Below are 23,835 nucleotides of genomic sequence, written 5' to 3' on the forward strand. Positions count from 1 at the left end.
TTCCACGCTCGGAAACACGCTCCTCGGTTTACGCCCAGTATTATAACACCACTGGATTAAAATTAATATTTTACTTACTTCTTCGTTGTTGTTGCTTTTTTCTTTTTTTTATTTTTATTTTTTTCCCCCATTTCTTCTGTCGTCGAATTACGTGGAGGAATTCGAGATTGCGTATCGCGGGATGCGCTACGTTATATTAACATCGCGCGCGATATAGCCGGTGGTATGCAATTTTTAAAAACCGGTTTCGGCTGGACGCCTCGTTGCATTAACTTTTTTTTTCTTTCGCTATTATACATATATATTTTTTTCAACGTGTTTTCACGCGATCGTAGTTCGTTAAATAAAATATAAATTAACTAGACGATGCATCGATTTGATATTCTGTGCGAGTAACAGTAAATGTTAAGGAAAGGAGGAGGATTCTACCTTTGAGAACGCAAAGGAAATGGCTCAAGGACTTGTAGCAACGATCGTCTTTCTCAGGATCTGACAATACGATAATGCTTGACACGCGACGATGCTACCTTTCTGAAAGCACTCGAGCAGAACTGGCGTCCGTAACGAAGCGAAACACGATATCAACAAGGTAGAATACCTCTTGGCTCGATTTCTTTCGTAAATCAGAAGAGGGCCGGATATTCTTACAGCTCGGTGTCGATATCAGATCTCTGGGGTAACGCGCAGTCGTCTTCTTCTAGGATCTTTCCCTTCGCACCCCTGTAGAAGCTCAGCCCTGCCGGCCGGATTCACCCTCGAATTAAAAGAGCAGCCATTCCAGCCCCTTTTTCTCTTTTCCTCTTCTTACTTTTCTTCTCTTCTACCTTTTTCCGGTCTGGTATGTCTTACATTTGGGATGGTTCGCGCGCGACGCTGTGTATAAGAACTACGAGAAGGTCGAGGGTGAGAGAAAGAGATGGAGGAAAAAATTGAATGGATTTTGGGAATCGATTCCTTCGGATGCGAGCAGACGTCTGGAAGCACCGTTGAACTGGGTCAGGATCGTGGAATCTACTTGGTATTAATGTTCCCCTCCGAATATAATTTTACGTTACTCCAAAATATCATCTACGTGGTGGTGGTACGCAATTGTCTGCTAAATTTTAAACCGAACGCTCTGTCGATAAAATATATCGACCGCCGTAGGTAAATTTTTTGTACGGCTTTTAGTTTGTTGGTTTACACGACCGGTTCCGTTTATTTACAGTTTCCGGTATTCCTTCGCGTTCTTTATTCGTTTGATTATACGATATTCTTTAAAAAATGTATGTTTTGCATATAACACGATATGAAACATCGTACCAAGGGTATGCTAACGGCGTGTATGACGCAAAACCTATAAAACCGACGAACGGATTAGTGTTGCGGTAGTATTCGTTTGCCCACCTAGATTTTCTAGCGAATTCATATTTCAAATAAACGCCGGTCCCCGTGTCACGTTACCAACCCTGATAGAATCGATAGGGTCGTTATTCAAGTTCCGATTATACTCCCACCGCCAGCCATACTTTATTAATTACAATTACTTCCATGTTTGCAAAGGTAAAATTTGCGAGTTTGGTTCATGTATTTTGCCACGATACAAATTAGCGTCGACTAATCATAACTGATTTTCTTCTTTGTTTGTTTACACCCGCCGATACCGTTTTACTCGCTGCGCACGATACACCGCGTGTTTTCGACAAAGGCAACTAATCGAACAATTATTTAACGAATTGAAATATTCCCGTTGCCGTGGCAGCAAAGGAAATCTCACTCGGTACGAGTACGATACGCGCGTTCGAAAAGCTTTTTGACCCTCTGGTGATTCGACCTGTGTTCTTTCTCTATCGCGTATCTACTTCCACCAAGCTCGTGGCTCTTTCTATTTCCTTTCCCTCTTTCCTCTCTCTTTCTGTTTTCCTACGGTGAAAAGCGGGTAGCAGCCGACAACCCTTTGTTACCGTGCCTTATCTTAATTGCTTTCACGGGTTCCCGTTTAGATCAATACACACCAGCGGCGTTCCACCGCCAGCTCTGGCTGTTGCCATACCTCCGCACCACTCGGCTCCGCTTCGCGAATCTAAATTATCCCAAGGGTTGTTTCGACGAGGGATTTTCGATTTTCTCTTTTCTCCCTTCTCTCGTTCTTCCGCCCCTGTGTACGCAGCCCTTGCATATTTTAGGACCGTTCGCCTGAATCTCCTGCCCCGTTCAGCTCGTTCGCTCAATCTGATTTATCGCGTTGGCCGGACACGTTTATTCTACAAATATATCCACGTGATTCCGTTGCGAGATAATTACCAAAATACGATCGTTCCTCTATCTTTGATCGAACAATACGGAGAACGTTAGTTGGTTCGATTTATTACGTAGAAAAGACCCATAAAAATTCCATGGTTATCGTTGTCACGGGAGTGATGAACGAAACAGGCAGAGCCTGGACGATTTTTGAAACGAGGCAAACTTTGTCTCGGTCGTGGTGACGCGTAACAGGACGCGAATTAGTCGGACAATTAGCTCGATCTTCAACGGGGTGTCATATTAATGTAGTTCGCTCGCTAACGACCCTCGAAAACGACGAGCGTTACGTCGTCGCGGCTTTGTATAGCCGGTGTTTCACCCGAACCCGTGTGACGAATCCGTGTGCTACGGCCGACGGGAAGCCAGAGAAGGAGGGGAACAGGAAAGTACGCGTATTCGCGTGAGCGGGACTGGGAAAGAAACAGGGAGTACAGAGTCAGGCAGACCGTTTGAGTCGTAAAATGTTAACTGCTAGTAAAACTGAGTTTACGTGCTTGTAAGGACCCCCGCTGGAGGTTAGCAGTCTCTGCGCCTTGCCGACTCGGTACCAAGGGCCTCCCCTTACACCCCTTAATAGCCAGATTATTGCCCGTAAGCCACCCCCGATTACTTTCTTCCCGCTCGATACCCGAAAATAATTTCGGTCGAGCGCTTAATTTTGCACGCCGCGGCACATGTTTCTCTTTCACGGATGCGCAAACTCTTGTCCCGCTCTGTAAAATATAACCCCACGTTTCTAAGACGCCTCCGCGTGGATTTTATTTTTGTAGCTCGAGATAATTTCCATACTTTACGTGTCATTTAAATTTTCTAAGATGCGTTCGATCAGAAAAATGTTGCAAGTTTCGTTAGACCTCGGTAGCTAACCTCTCCTGCCATGAAATAAACGAAAGTACCGCCGATAGTTGACGATCGTTTAACTTTCAATGGAACAACTTCCTCCTTACAGCATCACCGTAAACGTACGTTTTATTTCTTTGCTACCTGAGCGAACGACACGGGTGAAGGTTTTTCATTTTTAATTACCAACAGTAGCGTGAAAAGTTCTCGGCCGCTGCACCACGGCCAGCAAAGTTTTAACGATATCCTGCTGACTGCTGGTAACCTCCCCCTAACTCGTCCTCGAAAACTGGCAACTACTTGTTCGCAACATCTTCCGTATCGCATTGCAAACGTTCTTTTTAGTTATCGAATATATAGAACTTTTCGTAACGATCTTAAAAAGTTAGCTCGCCACCGCTAAACCAACGGATTCGAAATTCAGCTTTCTCGAGAATCAACGGGGGAAGTTTGAGAACGATTCTCCCTTGTGTAAGGGAGATTCATTAACGAACGGGAAGGCACTGACAGAGTCAGCGCGTAACCGTAGTAACATCTTTCTCAAAGAAACGGTTCCCCAGTGATCGACTTTGTGTCTTCGCCCTTTCAGTCAAGTCCCTGGAGGAATTTGAAACTTCAACCCCTTCGCCGGTGCGGCAGACCTAATTGTTACACTTCGTATAAATGCATTAGTTCCGCGCATTCGTTTCACGGTCCCACGAATCCCGGCGAACTTTCACACCCTTCTTCGTTTCTCTTTCGTCTCTGGAGACTTTTTTCCAGTAGCCAGAAACTATATAGAGTCAGGAGAGAAAGAGGGAGAGAGAGAGAAAGGTCCTAACGAATTTAAATGCCGCTCAAATAACCGCAAATGTAATTAATTCAATCTTCAAATCTCAGTCGAGGGATACGTGGGGTTGAAACATCGCGTCGTTCGTTCAAAAACGCAACGTAGTATTTTACTTAACTCTTACTTTAATTAAGCTATTTGAATGGCTTTTTATATTTTTAATTCTTTCGTTTCTTCTATCGATAGTCACAATCGTTCAGTGACATTCGTCTTTTCGTTTACGTTCGCATGCCTTTTTAGTCCCGCGATTTTCTCTCCAAACAGCTACTTTCACGCCTGAGTCTTTGTTTTGGCTAACTTTCCTGCTCGACAAACAACGCACTCGTCACTTTTTAAAATCACAGGAAGAATAATCGGTTCCGTGGGGAAGTATATCTCGCGGCAGTTTGCACGAGTTTCCTGGGCTGTCGTTCATCCCCTCGCCGTGCTTACTCGTGCGTGCACGTGTTGGTTTATGTAGCACGAAGGGGGTGAAAACTGTCGAAAGATGCATCTTTCTGGAAGAACTGTCACACGAGGCGAACAACGGAAGGAAAGAAAAGGAAAGAGAAAGTGCCTCGCTCTCTGTGGTTTTATGGGTCGTCCAGCTCCATCATGCGCCGTAAAAGTACGATAAAACCACTGTTATACCGTGGAAAACCACCCCCCGTTTTAAAGCACTGCGTGCATCGGCCCTTAAGACAAAAGGAACGAAAGGATCGAGAGACCGGGATGAAGATACGAGCGAACATCGAAGTAAAATTGATTCTTTTATGATCGATAAACGCACGCGACTTTTCCCAACCTGCTCTGTCTCTTTTCTCGTGGAAACACGATCTCGCGCTAGGGGTTCGCCGTTGCTCCTCGTCCGTCGAGAAAAATTGTCACGATAGCAAAGTCAACCACTTCGATGCGCTTGCAACCACACGGGGATGCTTTTAATATTTTTCTCGACTAGTCAAAGATTTTGATAATTAGAGGAAGATCCGGTGCGATCTTTCTACGTTTATATCGAACTCTGCTCGTTCGATCGTTCATAATTGACGCAAGTGTGATACATTTTATATCAAAGCTTTGGTGATTTTTTACTGTTTCAGTCCTATCTTTACGAAATACTCAGGAAGAGGAACCGCCCGACCCGCAGCTAATGAGGTTGGACAACATGTTGATCGCGGAGGGTGTCGCAGGACCGGAAAAGGGTGGTGGCGCAGGAGCTGCGGCGTCTGCCGCGGCGGCAGCGGCGGCTGGACCACCTGGACAACCCGACAACGCCATCGAACATTCGGATTACAGAGCCAAACTTGCCCAAATTAGACAGATTTACCATCAGGAGCTGGAGAAATACGAACAGGTTCGTAAATGGTCATTCTCTTATCTTCCACACATCGCAGACTGTTACTGGAATTTCAGATATTTTTTTTTCTGTGCTCGTCGTTAAATTCTGGAAAAAGTAAAGTGTTTCCGAATGCTCGGTGTAATCGAATATAAGGGGTCACTGTGTAGTTTTTCCGCGGGATTTTTTTTCTACCTTCGGGCTAAGCGATAAGAGGCCAGTTTAAGGGTAGCGGCGGAGTACGAAACTCGTCTCTGTTCGACGATTTGCGTGCTAATGAACCGACTCACCCGTGTTAAGTAAAATCTCGCGTGTCGGCCAGGTTAACGGCTGTATCACGAACTGTGGATCTCTATAATGTCAGGAAATTCCCTACAGGCTATTGTGTTTCGCGCTCGAAATTCGACGAACTTGTAAAACTTTACCACTAGCCTGTCCTAATACTTTTGTAAAACGTTCCACCTTTCTGATGATCCGTTAACGCTCGATTCCTTTGCGACGATCGATTAGACCGTTCGAAGATCCTTAAAATCGCCTGCACGAATATTCAATCATCGCGTATATCAACCGGGATATCGATTTGGTTTTTCATACAAGCTATTTCGTATCCGGTTTCCAGTTTCGTTATTTCTATCGCGAAAATCCAACGTTATTTGCCAGCACCGTGCCACGGAACGTTCGTTGTAACGCATTCAATTCCAGCTCATTAATATGCGCGCGATTGAAACGAAAAGCATCGGTGGCGTGCAACGCGCATGATCTCTCTCCCACTCGCCACCACTCACTTATCAACGATAAAAGCATAATTCTTTTTAACGCCTCTCGTGTTTTCTCTCCCTTTTGCATACTTTGCAAATAACCGTGGCCCGTCATTCGTACTGGCTCGGCTCGTGTATTCGCGCGTACATAAATACCAAATAACTCGTGCTCCAGTTCAATGTGAAAGAGAAAGAGAATAAGATAGACAGAGAGAGCGAGAGAGAGTGAGAGAGAGTGGGGGGTGAGAGCGTGCTTTAATTGCCACACCCGTTTCGACCCCATATTTCACCGTGTGTCAGCGGTCTTGATGTCTCCCCGCAGTAAATACGCACACCCTTGCTTTGAGGTCCACCGGTCTGTATATGGACGCGTGTGGAATTCTTTGTAGACGCAACAATATGGACGCGGTTCGTGTCGAGATGTATGCGCTCGCGTGCACACGTCGGTGCAACTGCAGTTACCGGGGGTAGTTGACGCTCTATCGATAAGCCTGGTCATTAACAAGTTTAAACCCCATCCTGCTTTTTCCCTTCTTCTAAGAGTCAAACGTTATCGAGTCCGATAGTGGTTTCGTTTTACTTCCGTTTTTCCTCTTTCTTCCAGCGTTTAGCTTTAACCACATAGCCGATCTTTTATCTCTTTGTTCGACGTTAAATTTGGTTTTCGTTCCTCTTTCGGAATAACGTCAAGCGAGATTCGCTGCAAAATAAAATCCACTTCTGGGAGAAATTCTCTCTTTTTTTACGCCGCTCTATTCGTATCGCGTGCAAGCTCGCGATTGTTATTTAAAGGAACAACGTATACCCTTGTTCGGAACGGTATTCGGATAGCCGTGCAGTTTGGTGAGCTTGGATAATACAATGTATCGAGTTCTGCCGTAGAATATATTGCCGCGATTAAAAGTAACGTTATTACCGGTTGATATCGTCGTGGCCAAAAGTTTTATCATAACCGAAATTTACTATTCAAACTCGCCGCCCGAGTCACTGCATTAGGGTGAACGTCTGCCTGACTATGCAAAATGGCGTGACAAGTACGAGAATAGAACCGCATCGAGTTTTACGAGATCGCGTGATCACGGCCAACAAATACCGTCTGGCATGAATCTTACTGGTGCATGCCCTCCTTTGTTTTGCCCGATTCTTCCTACAGATTTTAACCTTTTCTCTGCGAGCTTTCTGCGCGTTAAACCATCGTCTTTTCTTCGGTGAACAAAATTTACGCAAAGTCGTACACACTTTTTTTTCCAACATTTCGTAAAATTCAATCCATTTTGTTTTTCCGTTTCTTCTTACTCTTTCCTTTCTTTTTTCTTCTTCTCGTCTTGTCTCGTTATCGTAATTCAGGATAGTGGGGATTGCGGCCATTCGTTCATGAAAATTGCCGCGAACTTTGCTAAATTCGATTACGTAAGAAAGGAAGGCTATCGTATATTGCGGTAACCGCACAACAACCGCGGCAGACGTAACCACGACCAGGTATATTTAGCAGCATGCAGGTTGGAATTTCGATAACGTTCGCGAGCCAAAACCCTCACGGTGTTATATCCGCGAAATATTACAGGCATATTAATAGAGCGAACTGCAGTAAAATTAGAGCCACCATGAGAAATTTCATTTTCCACGGAGACGAATTAACGGTCGTCATCGGGACACTTGTTGGCTTTGCCGTTTCAGGAGATGAATATCGACGTTTCGCGATTCCCTAACCTCCCTCAAACTATCTAGCGCGTCTTGATTGATACGATACGGTTGTACAAGAATCCACGACCTCGTTCCTCCCTTCATCTTCGTGCGTTACCTCGCCTTTTATAAGCCATCTATAGTACTTGGCTCGCGGTACAAGTTTTCATTACGATCTCTAACTATATCTTTTGCGTGCGGTATTTTTCCTTAGCGAACGACAAATATTTCGCTTTAAAGAGAAAGTGGTATTTGCCTCGCAATTGCCCTTTGTTCGATAGAGCGCTGTAACAACACCTGACGGTTCACTGGTCAATTAAGAAATTCCCGCTCAATTACTTAAGAAAATATTACTTTTTGGTTCGTCGTTCCGATAATTTGAAAATTGAAGCGTGCGGTATTTTTCCTTAGCGAACGACAAATATTTCGCTTTAAAGAGAAAGTGGTATTTGCCTCGCAATTGCCCTTTGTTCGATAGAGCGCTGTAACAACACCTGACGGTTCACTGGTCAATTTAGAAATTCCCGCTCAATTACTTAAGAAAATATTACTTTTTGGTTCGTCGTTCCGATAATTTGAAAATTGAAGCGTGCGGTATTTTTCCTTAGCGAACGACAAATATTTCGCTTTAAAGAGAAAGTGGTATTTGCCTCGCAATTGCCCTTTCTTCGATAGAGCGCTGTAACAACACCTGACGGTTCACTGGTCAATTTAGAAATTCCCGCTCAATTACTTAAGAAAATATTACTTTTTGGTTCGTCGTTCCGATAATTTGAAAATTGAAGGAAACACAAATACGTAGAGAAGAGCATAATTCTCAGTGGGTTTTCCATCCAATCCACCTACTCGAGATCGTCCCAAACCCCTCGTCCTAGGTGAACAGCGAAGCAGGAGCGAAGCTGATCCACCCCACCAAGTCGGTGGTACGTTCGTGCAAAGAGAGAGAAGAGCAGAAAGGAAGAGAAGAGAACGAAGAGAAACGGGGGTGGATGGAAGAAAGACGAGGAGAGTACCAGGGTATGGCGGCAGAGTGGAATCCATTTCGAAATTGCGAGCCACCCTGTCCGACTTCTCCCCTGCCAACCTCTTCCTTCTAACGCCTTCCCTCAGGAAAATCCACCCTCCTCCGGTACCCTTCGCCCCCCTCGCTCGCTCCCTTTACCTCTTTCCTTTTCCTACCACCTTACCTTCTCCCTTTCTTTCCACCAGGCGCCCGTGTCCTTTCTTCGCTCCCTCCCGAAGGTAGCGTGCTCGTCTCGAATACTGATATCGAGCAAAGTCCTTTTTCCCTTAAACCGAGCAGCCACCAGGAATAATGCATTATACGTACGCGCCTTTCTTCTCGCTTTTTTTTTTACCCTCGATCCTCGCTCCTTCTCTCCCATTTTTCGGTCTTCCGTCCTGCTTCTCCCGAGGCTTTCCTCCGCTTCCCTTTGCGATTTCGTCCTTGCCTCCAAACGTCAGCGATCTTCCAAGCCGACTTTTGACGTTGAGACGACCTTTCTTCCTGCTTTTCCTGTATCCAAAGAAAACTCGTGAAGTCCTTTAGACGATACATAGCGTGCTTCTTCTTACCTGAACCGAGCGTTTGTCCTCGATTTTTATCCATTTTAGGTTTTGAAGCGCGGAAACACGGTCCTTGAGTGTTCGTTAATAACGAGGTGATTTTTTGATTTTGTCCCAGGCGTGTAACGAGTTCACAACCCACGTAATGAATCTACTGAGGGAACAAAGTCGTACCAGGCCAATCACGCCGAAGGAGATCGAGAGGATGGTTCAGATTATCCATAAGAAGTTCTCCAGCATCCAAATGCAGCTTAAACAGTCTACCTGCGAGGCGGTGATGATTCTGAGGAGTCGATTCCTCGACGCAAGGCGAGTGTTCGTCACATGAACATTGTTCACTTATTTTTATTACGTTAAAATCTCCGTCGCGGTTTTCACCGACATGGTTTTCACCGATGAATCACTGTCTTAATCCTTTGTCCTACAACAACGAGCGAGATTCGTGATAAGAAATTTGAGTCAAAAACAATAAGCACGAGTCTGATTCGTGGTACTTGAGCCGGGACAAACGTAAATAATACGAGTCAGACTCGTAGTGCGATTGTTCTCGATATTTTATTACTTTATGTACGCGTAATTCTTTGTTACGTTCACACGTTTAAGTTATAATTCCCTGAAAGAATTAAACAACCCTTATACCTATCATGACAGTAAAAAGAAAATCTAATATTGACGATAGTAGTGAGAAGTATGTTACTATTGCGAATAGCGATTCGATAGATTCTCATAATAATGAATGCTAACGATATTGTGTTTCCTATTATAATTTCATTGTTTCGAAAAATATCACACAGTCGAAGATTACTAATTTTCTACGAGTTTTCTCAAAATATTATTAATTTGCACCAAGTATTAATTTACAAATTGTTACTTTTACATTATCCACTATCAAATAATAAATCATTTTTCTTCACCAATGAATCGATCGTAATTACTTCCCGGACATCTCAGAAGTATTAATTGCGCACAAACGTGTTTATTATTTCACAATTCCTTTCGTCACACCGAAATATACGTGTTAGAAGACGCGTACACTTTGCGCCAGTTCGAACACACGACTAAACAGCTAAATGGCTCGACGTGTGATCGACTTTCTTGTTTATTGTGGCCCGACCAATCGGCAGTTAGCGTGTAGGACAAGAGGTTATCGGCAACAATTTTGAACGATATATATTCTCTATGAATCATACACATCATCAATAACGTATATCGATAAGCGATTTAGTAGCAGATAGGCACGTTCGAAAGAAGAAATAAGAGTGGAAAGAAATATTTTTATAAAGGGGATGTAAAATACAAATATTCATCTGTCAGTAGATTTTCTGAAAATAAAGACACAGATTTTGAGGTAATTAAGATTGAATTAGATTTGAATTAAACGTAATCGTTTATAGCCTGATCAAGGTCTCCTACCGTTGAATGTTGTCGGTCACTGATATTATCAAACAAAACCGTTGTCGATTAAAATCATATGGATTAGGACCGATGTTGTGTAGTAATGTACAGTAGATGAAAGGCGAGTGTTATCCGTTGTGAAAAGGAAATCAATTGTTACAGGCGTAAGAGACGGAATTTCAGCAAACAAGCGTCGGAAATTCTAAACGAATACTTTTATTCGCACCTGAGTAATCCGTATCCGAGCGAAGAAGCGAAAGAAGAGCTCGCACGAAAGTGTGGAATCACCGTGAGTCAGGTAAAGTAAATCAAAATATTTCTTGTAACTTGGACCCGTTGCTATCGCGTAACGGTAATTCACGTGTGTCAATAATTATTTTGAAATAACGGAAGTTGATGAAACAACTATTCCCGATCGAACATTTTTCAACATCGGCCGAAGATTTACTAAATATGATAACCGATTAGTTTAAGGCATTTTTTAAATAATAAGATCGCTAAGCGACCTTGATACAGTTGTTCGTCGTATTTGTAGGTTTCCAATTGGTTTGGCAACAAGAGGATACGCTACAAGAAAAACATAGGTAAAGCACAGGAGGAGGCGAACTTGTACGCAGCCAAAAAGGCAGCTGGTAAGTTCCGTCCTTCGCAAATGAGCGACGGGTGTTCCTTGAAGAGTTCGTTTCGATAGCTTGCTCGTATTAAGGATATCGATAAAAATGAGCAATAAATTATAATATGAAAGTTAAACGGTTGAAAAATACGATTCTTTTTAGTAGCCACAGTTGATACTGGCGGAGTGTTGCTGAGAAAACGACAACTGCTCGAGAGCAAACTCCTTTTACATACTCGGATAGATTATTATTTAGTGAAATTTCCACTCAACACCAGTAACACTTCTTCGCATCATCTTCTTTTCATCGTCGCGATCATTTTTATATCAAACTCGATATTGGTGTAGAGGAAAAGTTTACGTAGCATAGCGGTTTCTCATTATCGTAAATTATCGTGAGATTCAGTTACTCGTTACTCGTCATTGTTCGACTTGGCTCTGTCATCGTTGTTGTTCCGGCTGACTAATAAATCTTTTAGGTGGAAACAAAATTATCGACTGGGGTTCGTAGCCTTTTTCTTTTTTTCTTTTCGCTATATAAAAAGACACGTTCAACTTGGAGCTGTATAACCATCTTAAATTATGCAACTGTCTTAACGTATCTCTCGCAAACACGACACGACACGACACGATTTCCTTCGATAACGACACGTCATCTCGGTTCATTCGTATTTACTTTTTCGCATTCTCCATGAAATTAGAATAAAAATTCCGAGGGTGTTTCTTCTGGAAATTCTTCGCATTCGCACAACTTGCTGGTCGCGATTACGCGTACTTTTCTTAACAACCGAGACGTTTCTTTATTTTAGAGGGCAAGGCGAGATATTTTTAACTTACCAATTATACGGAGAAAGAGGGAACGAAAGATGAGAAGAGCGTAGGAGAATACACGAGTGCAGGAGGGCGATGAGATGCCGGCATTCTCGCGTTTCTTTCGACACCCTCCATGCATTTGTCTTTCCTCAGCCACGCTCCTGGTAAACGGGCCGCAGTCTTCTCGTAATTAAAGAAACGGAATTCCAGCGATACTGGCGCCAGTACTGCGGAACCCGGTACTTTGTCTCGGATAGCGGAAATGTTTTCGCGTTTCGAAGGAAAAATTACCGCTGTTACATTGTGAAGTAACCAAGCTAATTTCCAAGTTATTCTGTTGTCGTTCAAATATTCCTATCGATACTTTACACGTAGTCTCAGTAATAGAAAATTCGTTGAAATTTCGCTTCCATCCGATAATTCGTTCGTTCGATGCGGAATCGTCGAAGACGATTTCACGATACGTATGTCGATTGAATTAATCGGTGGCGTCTGTAACTAGTCCTATTGGGAATTATATATATGTCGTATTGAGAAGTCAATGAAATTCGAGGGAAAGATGAGCATCGACGACGCCACCGATTACACGAGATACAAAATTAGAAACGAGCTCACGTTTTTTTTTTTTTTGCGATAAACGAAGATGTTAATCAGTGAGGCGGAAGAACTTAAAAGACGCACCCTCGAATTTTGTATGCACCGCGATTGTTTCTACAGCAGCTTTTGCAGGAGCGTCGCCGTACAGTATGGGTGGTGCCAGTCAAGGCACCCCGACGCCGATGATGTCGCCGGCGCCACCCGGTGGCCCACAAGACATGGCCGGATACGGGATGGGCATAAACGGTAGCGACTACGGCTCGCAGCCGTACAACGACGGCTCCATGGGCTACGATCCTATGCACCAGGTAACCGTCAGAACTTCTCTTTCTAAGTAAATTCATTTCTACCTCGTAGTCAGCAATCATTGCCTCGCTTTCATCAATACCCTCTTGCATTCTTTGAGCATGTTAGATAAGTCTTGATAACGCTTAACCCTGATGTCGAGGGATCTTCTGTGTGGTTCGGATGAATGGAAAGAGACGGCAAAATGGTTCTTTTCGTATCGTTTTCGTTTCCTTTCGTTTTGTTTCATCTTCAACGAATAATCGTCGTATTTGGATGTAATAACGTTGGAACACTGCTCTCGATTTCCATCCATTTTCAAGCCATAGCATTGTGCTTCTATTATAAACGCATGCGCATCTCACCGCATATTCACACATATTGTGAGAAAGGACGTTTGGATGGAGAAGAGAACGAGGGAACGAAAGAAAGAGCAAGGAGGCGGAAGGGAAATGCAGCGAATGTGGTATTGGTGATGGTGAAAGAAAATTTGAGCTCGTGCTTATATACAGGGTGATTCGGTTTCAAGCAAGTCAAAAACATAAAAAAAAGTGTAAACGTTAAATATATACACACATTAAGTGTAATTACAGGCTGGTGATTTCTATTATCGATCGAACACTCTGTATGGAGTTGAGCGCGCGTGAATGCCGTGTTATGATAGCTTGTAAAGAACGGCGCGTGCGTCTGTAGGTGCAAGTAGGTGCGTGTTGTTAGAATATATAGGACTGGATTGGATATGCTGTTGCTGGCCCATAAAGATGGGCTTAGAGGAAGCCGATAGTGGTGGCAGGAGCGGAAGGTTGGAGGAGAAAGAGTATCAGGGAGTGCACACGGAGCCAGCAGCAGCCAGTAGCATAAGGGTTGCTTAGTATGCATTGGAGTTGCTAAGTCACTTTTTAGGTAGGGTTGCTCCCTCACATATTAATAGACTTGGTAGGTGCGCGGCCCTGCTTCTAACGAGCTGCCTCTATTCGACCGATGAAACGCAACGGGACTGTATCTTTCGAGATCCAAAATTCCTCTGTATCTGACACGTAAACGAACGGCAGTGTCGTGATTTCCCTAAATCTCGTTTGTTGTTTCTCCTTTTATTAGATTTTCAGTGACAGCTTTTAGAAGGACAGTAGCGAAAAAAATAAAGTCGCGTCAAAGGACAAAAGGATCGATGTTTAAAATTGTAACTGTGCGTTAGCAATTTCTGTCCTTATGGTTTCCCCTTGTATTCGCGTTGTTTCAAAACAAAGGAACAAAATGTATCGTACAGCTTGCGTCCGGTTCTTCGAATCCAGTAAATCTTTCTGACATGCAATTTCGACGGTGTCACGTGATAAAGAGTGACGTTGAATTAAATTCATGCACATATACAAACGCGCGAGCCGGTTGCTCGACTAGCTCGGAAATTTGTAGATATTCTCAATTGCTAGATTAAATATCCCCCTTGTCGATACGCCAGCCGTTTGTCTGTGCGTACTTCGTTACAAATGTTGCACTGCGTCATCGTTGACTCGCTTCAAAATACGTTCTGATGCCAGACGTTCGAATCTGTATCGAACGAAAAGTGCATCTTTATTCTATGCTGTATTACCTATGTCGAGAATACCTGCAATACCTCGTTTATTCACGCTGCTCTTAAAACATTCTCCTGTATCGATTTATATTATTGTATATATAAATTGAAAGCGGAGAATCGAAAAAGCAAAAGGAATCGTTTGGTTAACGCGTATCGTCTTTAAAGTGATCCGCACTGAGAGCTATTCCGCTCTTACGTTATCTTCTCCGTTCGTATTTTTCTCATTACCGTTGCATTTCCAGAAATTCGAATCGACCAGGAAAACCGGAGAAGTTCGCAGGAAAATTAATTTCGCGGTTCATCCGGTTCGGCCATGGTTCCAGTCCCAGGGGCGAGAACCCGCTCGAAATGAAGCGACTAAAATGCATGCTTTCTCCTAGCTGCCGCGTTTTCAAATCACCTCTGCTTCTCGTTTCGTTTTCTACCTTCGTCTGGTTCGGCTACGTCTGAACTTGCCTATTCTTCACTTCTTTCTCGTTACCGCGAACGTCCAAGAATTTTCTCCAGTCGAACACTCGTGCTTCTTCTGTCTCGCTTTGAATTCTCCACCAACTCAATATCCATCCAAATCAACTTTGAATTTTCTTTTTTCCCCCCTACGTGTTATATCTACCCAAAGAGTTTAGAGTACAGAATAAACGTGCTTCGAATTGCGCTTTCACCGGCAATTGGCACTAAAAAAAAAAAAGACCTCGTAGCAATGATAAAAACGCCCTTGCTGCTGCAACTGGCACTAACGTTTCCATAATCGCATACATAACAAAAAGGCAATTGCTTGCACACGATTATATGTATAATGTATAAGCACCAAGACTATTTTTTACACATCGTGTCGGATCTGTCTAACATAACGCCCGTTTCGCCGATCTATAATCCGTTTTCCCGTTGCTACACTTTTGTCTGTGGTTTCATTTGATCTTTTTTATAACCCCGATTTTTAATCGCTGTTGGTTGGTACCCCGAATCTAACAAAACGAAGCAAAGAACTGTGTTTGTTGCAACAAGAAATTGGGGTGCGGAGTGTCTAACGTGTGTTCGCACGATTTCCAACTGTATTTTCTTGGCTCAACGACAAAAAAGGAACAAATCTTCAAGATCACGAGCTTGATACATCTCTGTCTTCTTTTTTTTTCTTTTTTTTTTTTTACTTTGTAATTTTTCAAGTAATATCGACTGTCGGATAATCGCACCTGCTTTTCGTACGCTTGTCGGGAAGATATCTACTGATAACGGATAATTTTAAACGTAGACTTGCTAAATGTAATTTACGCTACACCTATAGCGTGTCGAAGAACTCTTGAATGAAATCTAAAGTTTCAGTAGATACCAACTTACTTCTCTCGATATTCGGACTCGTTTCACGATTTTTCCTATATAGAAAGTAACTTTGAACGTACGTAACTCGATTTATTAATTGGGCGATTCGTTCGTAATTTCGCGATCGCATATCGTACGATATATATCCGCGGTATATTTACGTGGGATAGCGAAGGGGGAAATTTCATTTCAACGAGATATGGCGCGAGTTTGTATCTCGAGAGAAGGTAAGGCGACCCGGAAAGGGGGATCGATTGGCAAAAATGCACTGACGGCCGCGCGCTTTCAAGCGCATTGTTACAAGCACAGTTCGCACGGTCTTGCACCTGTAATAATATCGTTACGATTGATCAGTCGTCTGTTCCTTGGTCTCTTCTACTCTCCATCACCTAACGATTTGGCTGATACACGAATTTCGTCGACGAACCGTCCATCTTCGCGGAACGCGATTCGCGATCCACTAGAACTAGAGTTCAGTTTATGCGATTTTGCTACAGTCCTGCGAGAAATATGTTTCTCTATTCGATTTCACTAGTGAATTTCGTTGCTCCGAGGAAGATGTACGGTTCGGTGGACTGCTAGGGTGGTCGGCTGTTTGCTCTCGAACACAAGCTGAATCCAAATTCGTCCCGTTTAAATTCACTTAGATCTTTTTTCTTTCTCTCTTGATGCAGATGAAACGAAATTCATAGAAGGCGACAGAGAGTGAGAGAGACATCGAATCAGACTTCACGCAAAAAGAGTACGCAATTAGAGAGTGAAAGAAAAAAAATTGAGAGAGCAAGTAAGGAGCATCGCGGAAAGAAAGGAAAAGACGAGAATCGCGCGACCTGGCTAAAGTTAACGAGAGATTAAAAGAAAAAAAAAGCCACACGGCTGGTGCGTGTCCACTGATCTCAGCCTTATGTGCTTTCTGTTGTGTTCACAGTGACGCGCCGTGCCAACGAAAAATCCAATTGCGATCGTAGATTCGTCATCGAGCTCGACGTGTGCTGGCTTTACGCGAACGCGTGAATCCGCTTGCGTTTCACGAGAGATTGGAGGAATGCGTGAAGTATGTCTGAGAGAGATTCGCGAACGATGTTCGAGATTAGAAATCGACGAGCCGTTCAGGATGTATCATCCTTCGTTGCAACAAGCACAGGTCTCTTTCCCTTGAACGGTCGAAACGACGAGTTTCGAAAAGAGACAGACGAAATTTCGAACAAACTGATTCGCATAGAATCGAGACATCGACTCGTAGATAGTGCAATATACTCATAATTACTATATAAATACATTTATACGCATTCTTTTTTTTCTTTTTTTTTCTTTTTTTTTTCTTTTTTCGTTGATATTATTCTTGGCGCTTGATTTTTCGAGCCTTTCTCACGTATCGTGTCGTTTTTGTCGTCTCGCTCGAAGCCGGGAACTGACGATCAACGAATCAACTGGAAATGAGATATTTTTGAAGCGACGAATTTTTATCGAACTTTGTTCGTTCGTTGTTCTGCCTGAGACGTTTTCGCAGCGACGTTCTCGCCTTCGAGCTCGTTTCTAGATTTAGACTTTGCCGAATGTGCAATAAAACTTCTGTAGCAGGCCTTCTTTGAGCGAGAAAAGCACGAGGTAGCTCGTTTATAGGTAGGTTACCGAATTGGTGGCAGCAAGTGGTAAATTAATCCGAGCCAATCGTATCGGTGGAACACGGTCGATCAAAGAACGAACGTTTCGTCGCGACTTTTACTTTTTATTTCGCTAACGGTTCGCTGTATTTAACCGATAACGATGGTTCCGAAGGGATTAACGAATCGATGTTTGAAACTAGGCAGCTTATGATATCGCAGAAATACGGGGAAGTAGACTGCGAGCATATCGTAAACGCGTATTGTCACGTTACTTTCGAAACAAATCGTCCCCCAGCAGTTTTTCGTACGCGATCAACCACGCCTGTTTGTTGCGCATAATAGCACGAGATCAGGCGAACGAGTACGATCTCTGTCCGTGCTACAGCTACTTATAGACTATCTGTGCTATGCAGATACATCCTCGAAGAACGCACCATGCGGTTTCTTGTCGCTCTCGTATGGCTTTCGATACTTAATTTTACAATTAGAATATCTTCTACAGAGTTTCGCATCGCACTGCAATGTATTCGTTACATATACACATTCACGTTTAAGAATACACGACACACATACGCTGACTTACAAAGTGATATAGAAAGAATTACGCAGATCAGAGAATTCTTTACGGATGGATAATTCCTCGAGAGACATCTTCGTGGCATGCATGGCTGCATGTAGAATTACAGTTTATACGTTTATACTGGTCTTACACAGTAGTACGTGTGTGCGTTTATCATTACTTCTACATATTCTATTATTATTTTTTGTTGTTGTTTTTTCTTTTTTTTTTGTTTTTGCGGGACGATTGGCTGGGGTTTTCTGGGTGAATAGATAAAAGGCGAAAGGAGATGAGAGAGCGTGAAAGAGGGCGGATGTCAAAGATTTCATGTTTAGTTCATTTGCAGAGTTATACATTTTTCGCGTAGACAGTAGAATAGGCGCCGGTTTGTTGCATTGGCAAATTAGAGTGAAAGGATTTCCTAGTTTTGCTGTTTGTTCCTTTGTTCTGCAATCATCATCTCGATCATTAGAATCTTTCGTGTTATGTAGCAAATCCTTTCGTGCTCGTAACGGGAGTCGAACGTATTCTTTTTATGAAAAAAAAAAATAAATAAATAAATAAGGAAAGAAAAGAGAATAGACAGTTGTTTAAAAAAGAAAAAAAGAAGGACGTTGCGAAGCAAGAAGGTAAATCGATATCCTGATACGAGCAGCCAATTCAAATAGCCCGCGCTTTCGTAAAATTCCATATAATTTGTATATCATGGTTATTCGAAAAACGTCTGTCTGTGCTGACAAAAAAATGCGTAAAGTTGTGAAACGAAGGCGATGCTTAGTGACCAATGACACGCAATTTTGTCGCCACCTGCAGGGGATAAAGACAGAGAGCTAAAAATCAATTGAAAAAAAAATCGAAAAAAAATGACGCAGGGAAAAGCACTGACGGGAGGGCCCGGTGCGGCCGGATGGATGCAACAACGCGAGGCGGTGCCGGAATTTCCGCCACTCCACGATTCAGCGGATTCTGATTCCGACCGAGAAAATGAAAAACGACCGCGCGTCTAAAATTACTTTTGGGATGAGCGACCTAGCATGGTAACGAAACTAATAAAACAAAATACATGCAAAAAAACGCAGCAACAAAATTGAGAGAGAAAAAAGAGGAAAAAGCATAGAGTAGAGTGTATGTCAGAGAAAGAGGGGAAAAAAAAGAGCAGACGTACCGCTACCGGACAACCAGGAACCACGTCGTCACCCACTACCGACACGCACACGCTCTCGTCGGCACACAGCCACATACACCAACATACGTATACACATTTGCGATAACGCGCACCTCCGAGCCACACACAAGGAAATAATGTTCGTTGGTGTTCCTACGATTAATAATAACATTAATTTCCGGTTTTGAAACATTTTTCTCTTTTTCCGTCAAGAGAGAAGGCCAAACGCACCGAAGGATGCGACGATATTAATTAGTCTTCTATCGCGAATTAATCCGTAATATACTTTTAGCAATTTCTCGAGATAAATACGTCCATGGGAAAATGTTAGTTATTCGGTGATTCGCGCATCGAACAGGAACAATTTCATACGCGCGTTCGCAACTTCTTTGCTTCTGCCCTTCGATCTTGATACCTTAATCTTGCCTTATCGAGTGACTGTGCACGGGCATCCACGTCACCTATTTACAGAGGATTTAAAGAGCGAAACGTGTGAGAGGAATTAAAAAAGAAAAGGCGGGTAGAAAGAAAGAAAGAAAGAGAGAGAGAGAGCGAGAGAGAGAGAGAGAAAGAGAGAGAGAGAGAGAGTGCGAGAGTATGAGAGAGTGGAAAGGACGGCGAACGATAAGAATCCGTAGGGCAATGTGCTCTTAAGAAACGTAGTTTCGCTTCTATTAAGACAATACGGTAACGTACAGGCGCCTAGCTAAGGAGAGAGAGGGAGAGAGCGTATACAATCAACTAATTGTTTTATTTTTTACGTATGCTACATACACGCATACGTAGATGGACGTAGCTTGTACAGATATTTTTATTCTTATGATCGTCCCTATCCCGATACCCTACGATTGATCGGACGATTTGATTTTAAATATTTAACTTTGTCTTTGTAATCATTTTTACCCTCATGTTATGTATATCCTCCCACCCCATTATAATACGTAGCGTAATTTTTTGCTGGGTAAGGATTTAAGGGAATAATACTTTGGACGTACATAAAGAAATATATATATCGTTTCATTTTTTGTTTCTTTATTTCTCGACGAGACAAACATTTCTAGAAATTTGTGATCTGTCGTGAAACAGCTTCCAGCTAGATTTTTCATGTAATTCTCTTTAAATCTAATCCCAGCAGTATCCCGAGTATCGTGTAATGCTAGCGAATGTTTCTTACGTTCGATTATGGTTTAAGTTCCGAGTCTTAAGTTTAGCTTCGAATTATACTTTTATAGCGATACGTTGACGATGTTTGCGTGCTAATTTGTTCAATTTCGTTCGAACGCGAGGGCACCATTTAGTGTTTCTGTCCTAAGAAACAGATCACGATAATTGTAATAATTTTCCAGCATTATTATTTATTTACTGAAATTTGAGTACGCGCATGTGTTTCATAGGTATATGAGAAGACGATTTGTCGGTGTCCTCGCTGTACAAAGCTTAGTATCGTACACTTTGTTACGTTGAAAAATTGTGTGCATGATTGTACCTATGAGCGAGCCGAAAAACTCGATCCGTTTTCTACATTTCTTTTTTCGTTTTTTTTTTTCTTGTTTTTTCTCTGTAAAACAACGATTCAGCACGAGATCTTATTAAAATTTCTTTCCTTTGTCTCTTTCGTTCTGTTTCGTTGATTTCAACAGCCGACACACGTACAGAGACACAGGTGTCGAATCCAGAATTCGAACTCCGCCATTTGATTGGTAGTCGCGAAGCGCCAAACTTTCGGCCACCCTTCTCGACCAAACTTGTTCATTCGGCTTCGATCACGCAACTTTTTGCAAATCAAAGTATATTTTCTAATGAAGTAAAACGTCGTCGTTTACATGGTTGCTAATCGGCTAATCGGCTAATCGGCTAATCCGTCGGAGCGTAGAGAAACGAATCGAAGTCGGATTTTTATCGACACCACTGCGCTTTTTCCGGTCGAACGGAAATATAGGTTTTGAAAGCGGCGCGAGAAAACGCGATTCAACTGGATTCGACATTTAAAATATACGATTGCGCCTGTCTATCCTTAGTTGGTCGTACGTACGTAGGTACATATGTATTGTGTATACGTATACATGTGTATAAAAATATATATTCTATACTTTCGTATCTGTATAACTCCGTATGTCATCATTGCGATGGTAAATTCCTACGATGAACTGGGCAGAAACGTAAAGATTGCGTTCCGACCAAGTTTTCCTTCGACCGTATGCGTGCATGAATCTGAATAGTCGCCGGAAAAAGATATTTCGGATAAATTCTAGTTGATGCGATAACGTTGCAAATCGTCTTCGTCGCTTTATTTCTTCGATTCTTTGAAAAAGTGGACACTATCGGATATTTCTTGACGCTCGAGTTAACTCAGTGACTAGAAAAAGGAATCGCGAGCAATCGTTAATAGTGCTTTTTCACGCGACTGTGTGATCACGCTCGCGTACACGGCCGGTACTGTTTGCTTTCAGGAGCTGTCGCCTTGAAATACTTAGAGGAATCGCAAGAAGATGCGCGAAACAGACAATTACGAGAATGAAATTAAGATGTAGAAACGCATATGTATAAGATGTATCGTGAAAATGCTCGCGCAATCCGATCACCTCACTATCTGTGATCCGAGGCTCGTCGTTAACGCGGCGAGTAATACGAACTAAAAATCGATATTAAGCTATTAATGTTATGTAATACAGATTCTCTAAGCGAGAAGCGTTCACGTTCCTAAGCGACGCGCAAAGAGAAAGTCGCACCAGAATTCGACGAACGAACGATACGTTGTCGAGCTTTGGTTTACGATCGAAAGCTAACGAACAACACACCACCGCGATACGAGAAGTTCACCTAACATTCGCAACATACGTCATAGGATTAAGCAAAAGGGTTGGTTGTTTGTGCTTGCGAAAGAAAGAAGCGGCGAGAAACGGCAGATACCCGTTCCTAATCGGTTTATCGTCCTTTACCTTTCTCACTTCCTCGACTTGTACGACAACTGCTTCTTCGTCCTCTTTTTCTTCCACTCCAACGTTTCCTCTTTTTGTTCCACACTGTTTTGCGAAGATCAAGCGTGAACGCTTCTATGCATCGACGCCACCTTTCTCCCTCTCAGCGAGACTCATCGAGCGAAGATGGTCGAAATGAAAAGACAGTGAACGGAAAAAGGGATGAACATATAGAAACGTGATGAGCAAGCAGATAAAAAAGTACGATCGGGAAACAGAATAGAAACGAAGCAATGGTCCCGCGACACAACACTAATGTATACGATTTTTCAACATGAAAATATTATATATTGTAGCTATACATATAGAGGTATATAAAAGAGAATAGTCCATAGGCAAAAATGTAATAGCTAAGTACATCATTGTAACGACGATGCTAATTAGTAAAACGAGATTTATTTTATTATTATCATGGTCGCTGTTGTTTATTATTATTATTAGTATTATTATAATTATTATTGTTATTATTATTATCACATAATTATTATTATTATTATTATTTTTATTTTTATTATTATAATTATTATCAATGATCACTAATACTGCCAATACTTGCTGCTACTACGACTACTACTACTGCCCCTACTACTACTACTACTACTACCACCCCTACTACTACTGCTACTACTACTACCACCCCTACTACTACCGCTACTACCACTACTACTGGTACTACTACCACCACTACTACTGGTACTGGTTCTACTACTACTACTACTACAACTACAACTACTACTACTACTACCACTACTGATCCTGCTGTTACTACTATCGCCACTGCTATCACCATCCATACTACTGCTACTGCTACTATTATTACTATGATTGTTCCTGCTGCTTATATTATTAATATCTCTACTGATATTATTACTACTACGACTGCTGCTGGTACTACCACTATCGTTATTACTGATACCACTATCACTGTTGCTCCTACTGCTGCCGCCGGCGCTTTTACTGCTCCTGCTGCCGCAGCCGTTTGCCGCTGCTGCTACTACCACTACCACTACTAGTACTACCACTATTACTACTACTACTACTACTACGACTGTTGCTGCTACTACTATTACTGCTACTACCACCACTACTACTACCACTGCTACTGCTACTACTACTACTACTACTACTCCTACTACTACTACTACTACTCCTACTACTACTACTACTACTACTACTACTACTACTACTACTTCTGCTGCTACTATTACTATTACTATCGCCGTTATTATTATTATTACTAATATTATTGATATTTGTGATCTTCGTATTGCGGTGATCGCGTTCCAATTTAATTATTAGGTTCATGGATTATTTTTATTATTATTATTATTATTGAAATTTATTATTATGCCCAAAACGCGTTGGACGTACCTTTTGAAGACAGAAGAAAGTCGATCAACAGCTAGATAATTTTTATGGATTTATTAACTATTGATTGTCGTGATGAATTGCGGCCCGACGATTTATTACTTAGCACGTAGGAAAAAAGAAAAAAAGATATCCATTTATTGTATAAACGAAGATGAGGCGAAGATGAGAATTACGAGTATCCTGCAGAAGATTAGGCGGTTAAATTCTGTTGTTAAATAATATGTCGCTGGTGAAACTATCGACTGAAGATCGAACATTGAGAAATATTCCCCTTTAATTTATATCCTTTTC

General features: G+C 42.3%; 2 protein-coding genes across 8 annotated transcripts in view; one reads left to right on the forward strand and one right to left on the reverse strand.

Moving 5' to 3' along the window:
• exd (PBX homeobox extradenticle) overlaps positions 1-22,585 on the forward strand; it is a 41,597-nt gene extending 19,012 nt beyond the window's left edge. The window contains exons 3-8 of one of the 7 annotated variants that reach the window (XM_069113941.1): positions 5,029-5,282; positions 9,390-9,580; positions 10,829-10,964; positions 11,202-11,298; positions 12,810-12,997; positions 16,793-22,585. In XM_069113941.1, coding sequence (XP_068970042.1) covers positions 5,029-5,282; positions 9,390-9,580; positions 10,829-10,964; positions 11,202-11,298; positions 12,810-12,997; positions 16,793-16,795 — 869 coding nt within the window. In that variant the 3' untranslated portion in view covers positions 16,796-22,585. The other 6 variants (XM_069113937.1, XM_069113940.1, XM_069113938.1 and 3 more) reach the window with 6 other exon arrangements.
• Positions 22,586-22,709: 124 nt separating this feature from the next.
• Positions 22,710-23,478, reverse strand: LOC138179821 (sericin-2). The gene is made up of 2 exons (XM_069112962.1): positions 23,132-23,478; positions 22,710-23,070 (listed from the first exon to the last, which is right to left on the reverse strand). The coding sequence occupies exons 1-2, from the start codon at positions 23,476-23,478 to the stop codon at positions 22,710-22,712; spliced, it is 708 nt and encodes a 235-aa protein (XP_068969063.1).
• Positions 23,479-23,835: the final 357 nt, after the last annotated feature.

The sequence above is a fragment of the Bombus flavifrons genome, chromosome 5 (genome assembly GCF_040668555.2).
Source record: "Bombus flavifrons isolate JBK064 chromosome 5, iyBomFlav1_principal, whole genome shotgun sequence".
Taxonomy (NCBI): domain Eukaryota; kingdom Metazoa; phylum Arthropoda; class Insecta; order Hymenoptera; family Apidae; genus Bombus; species Bombus flavifrons.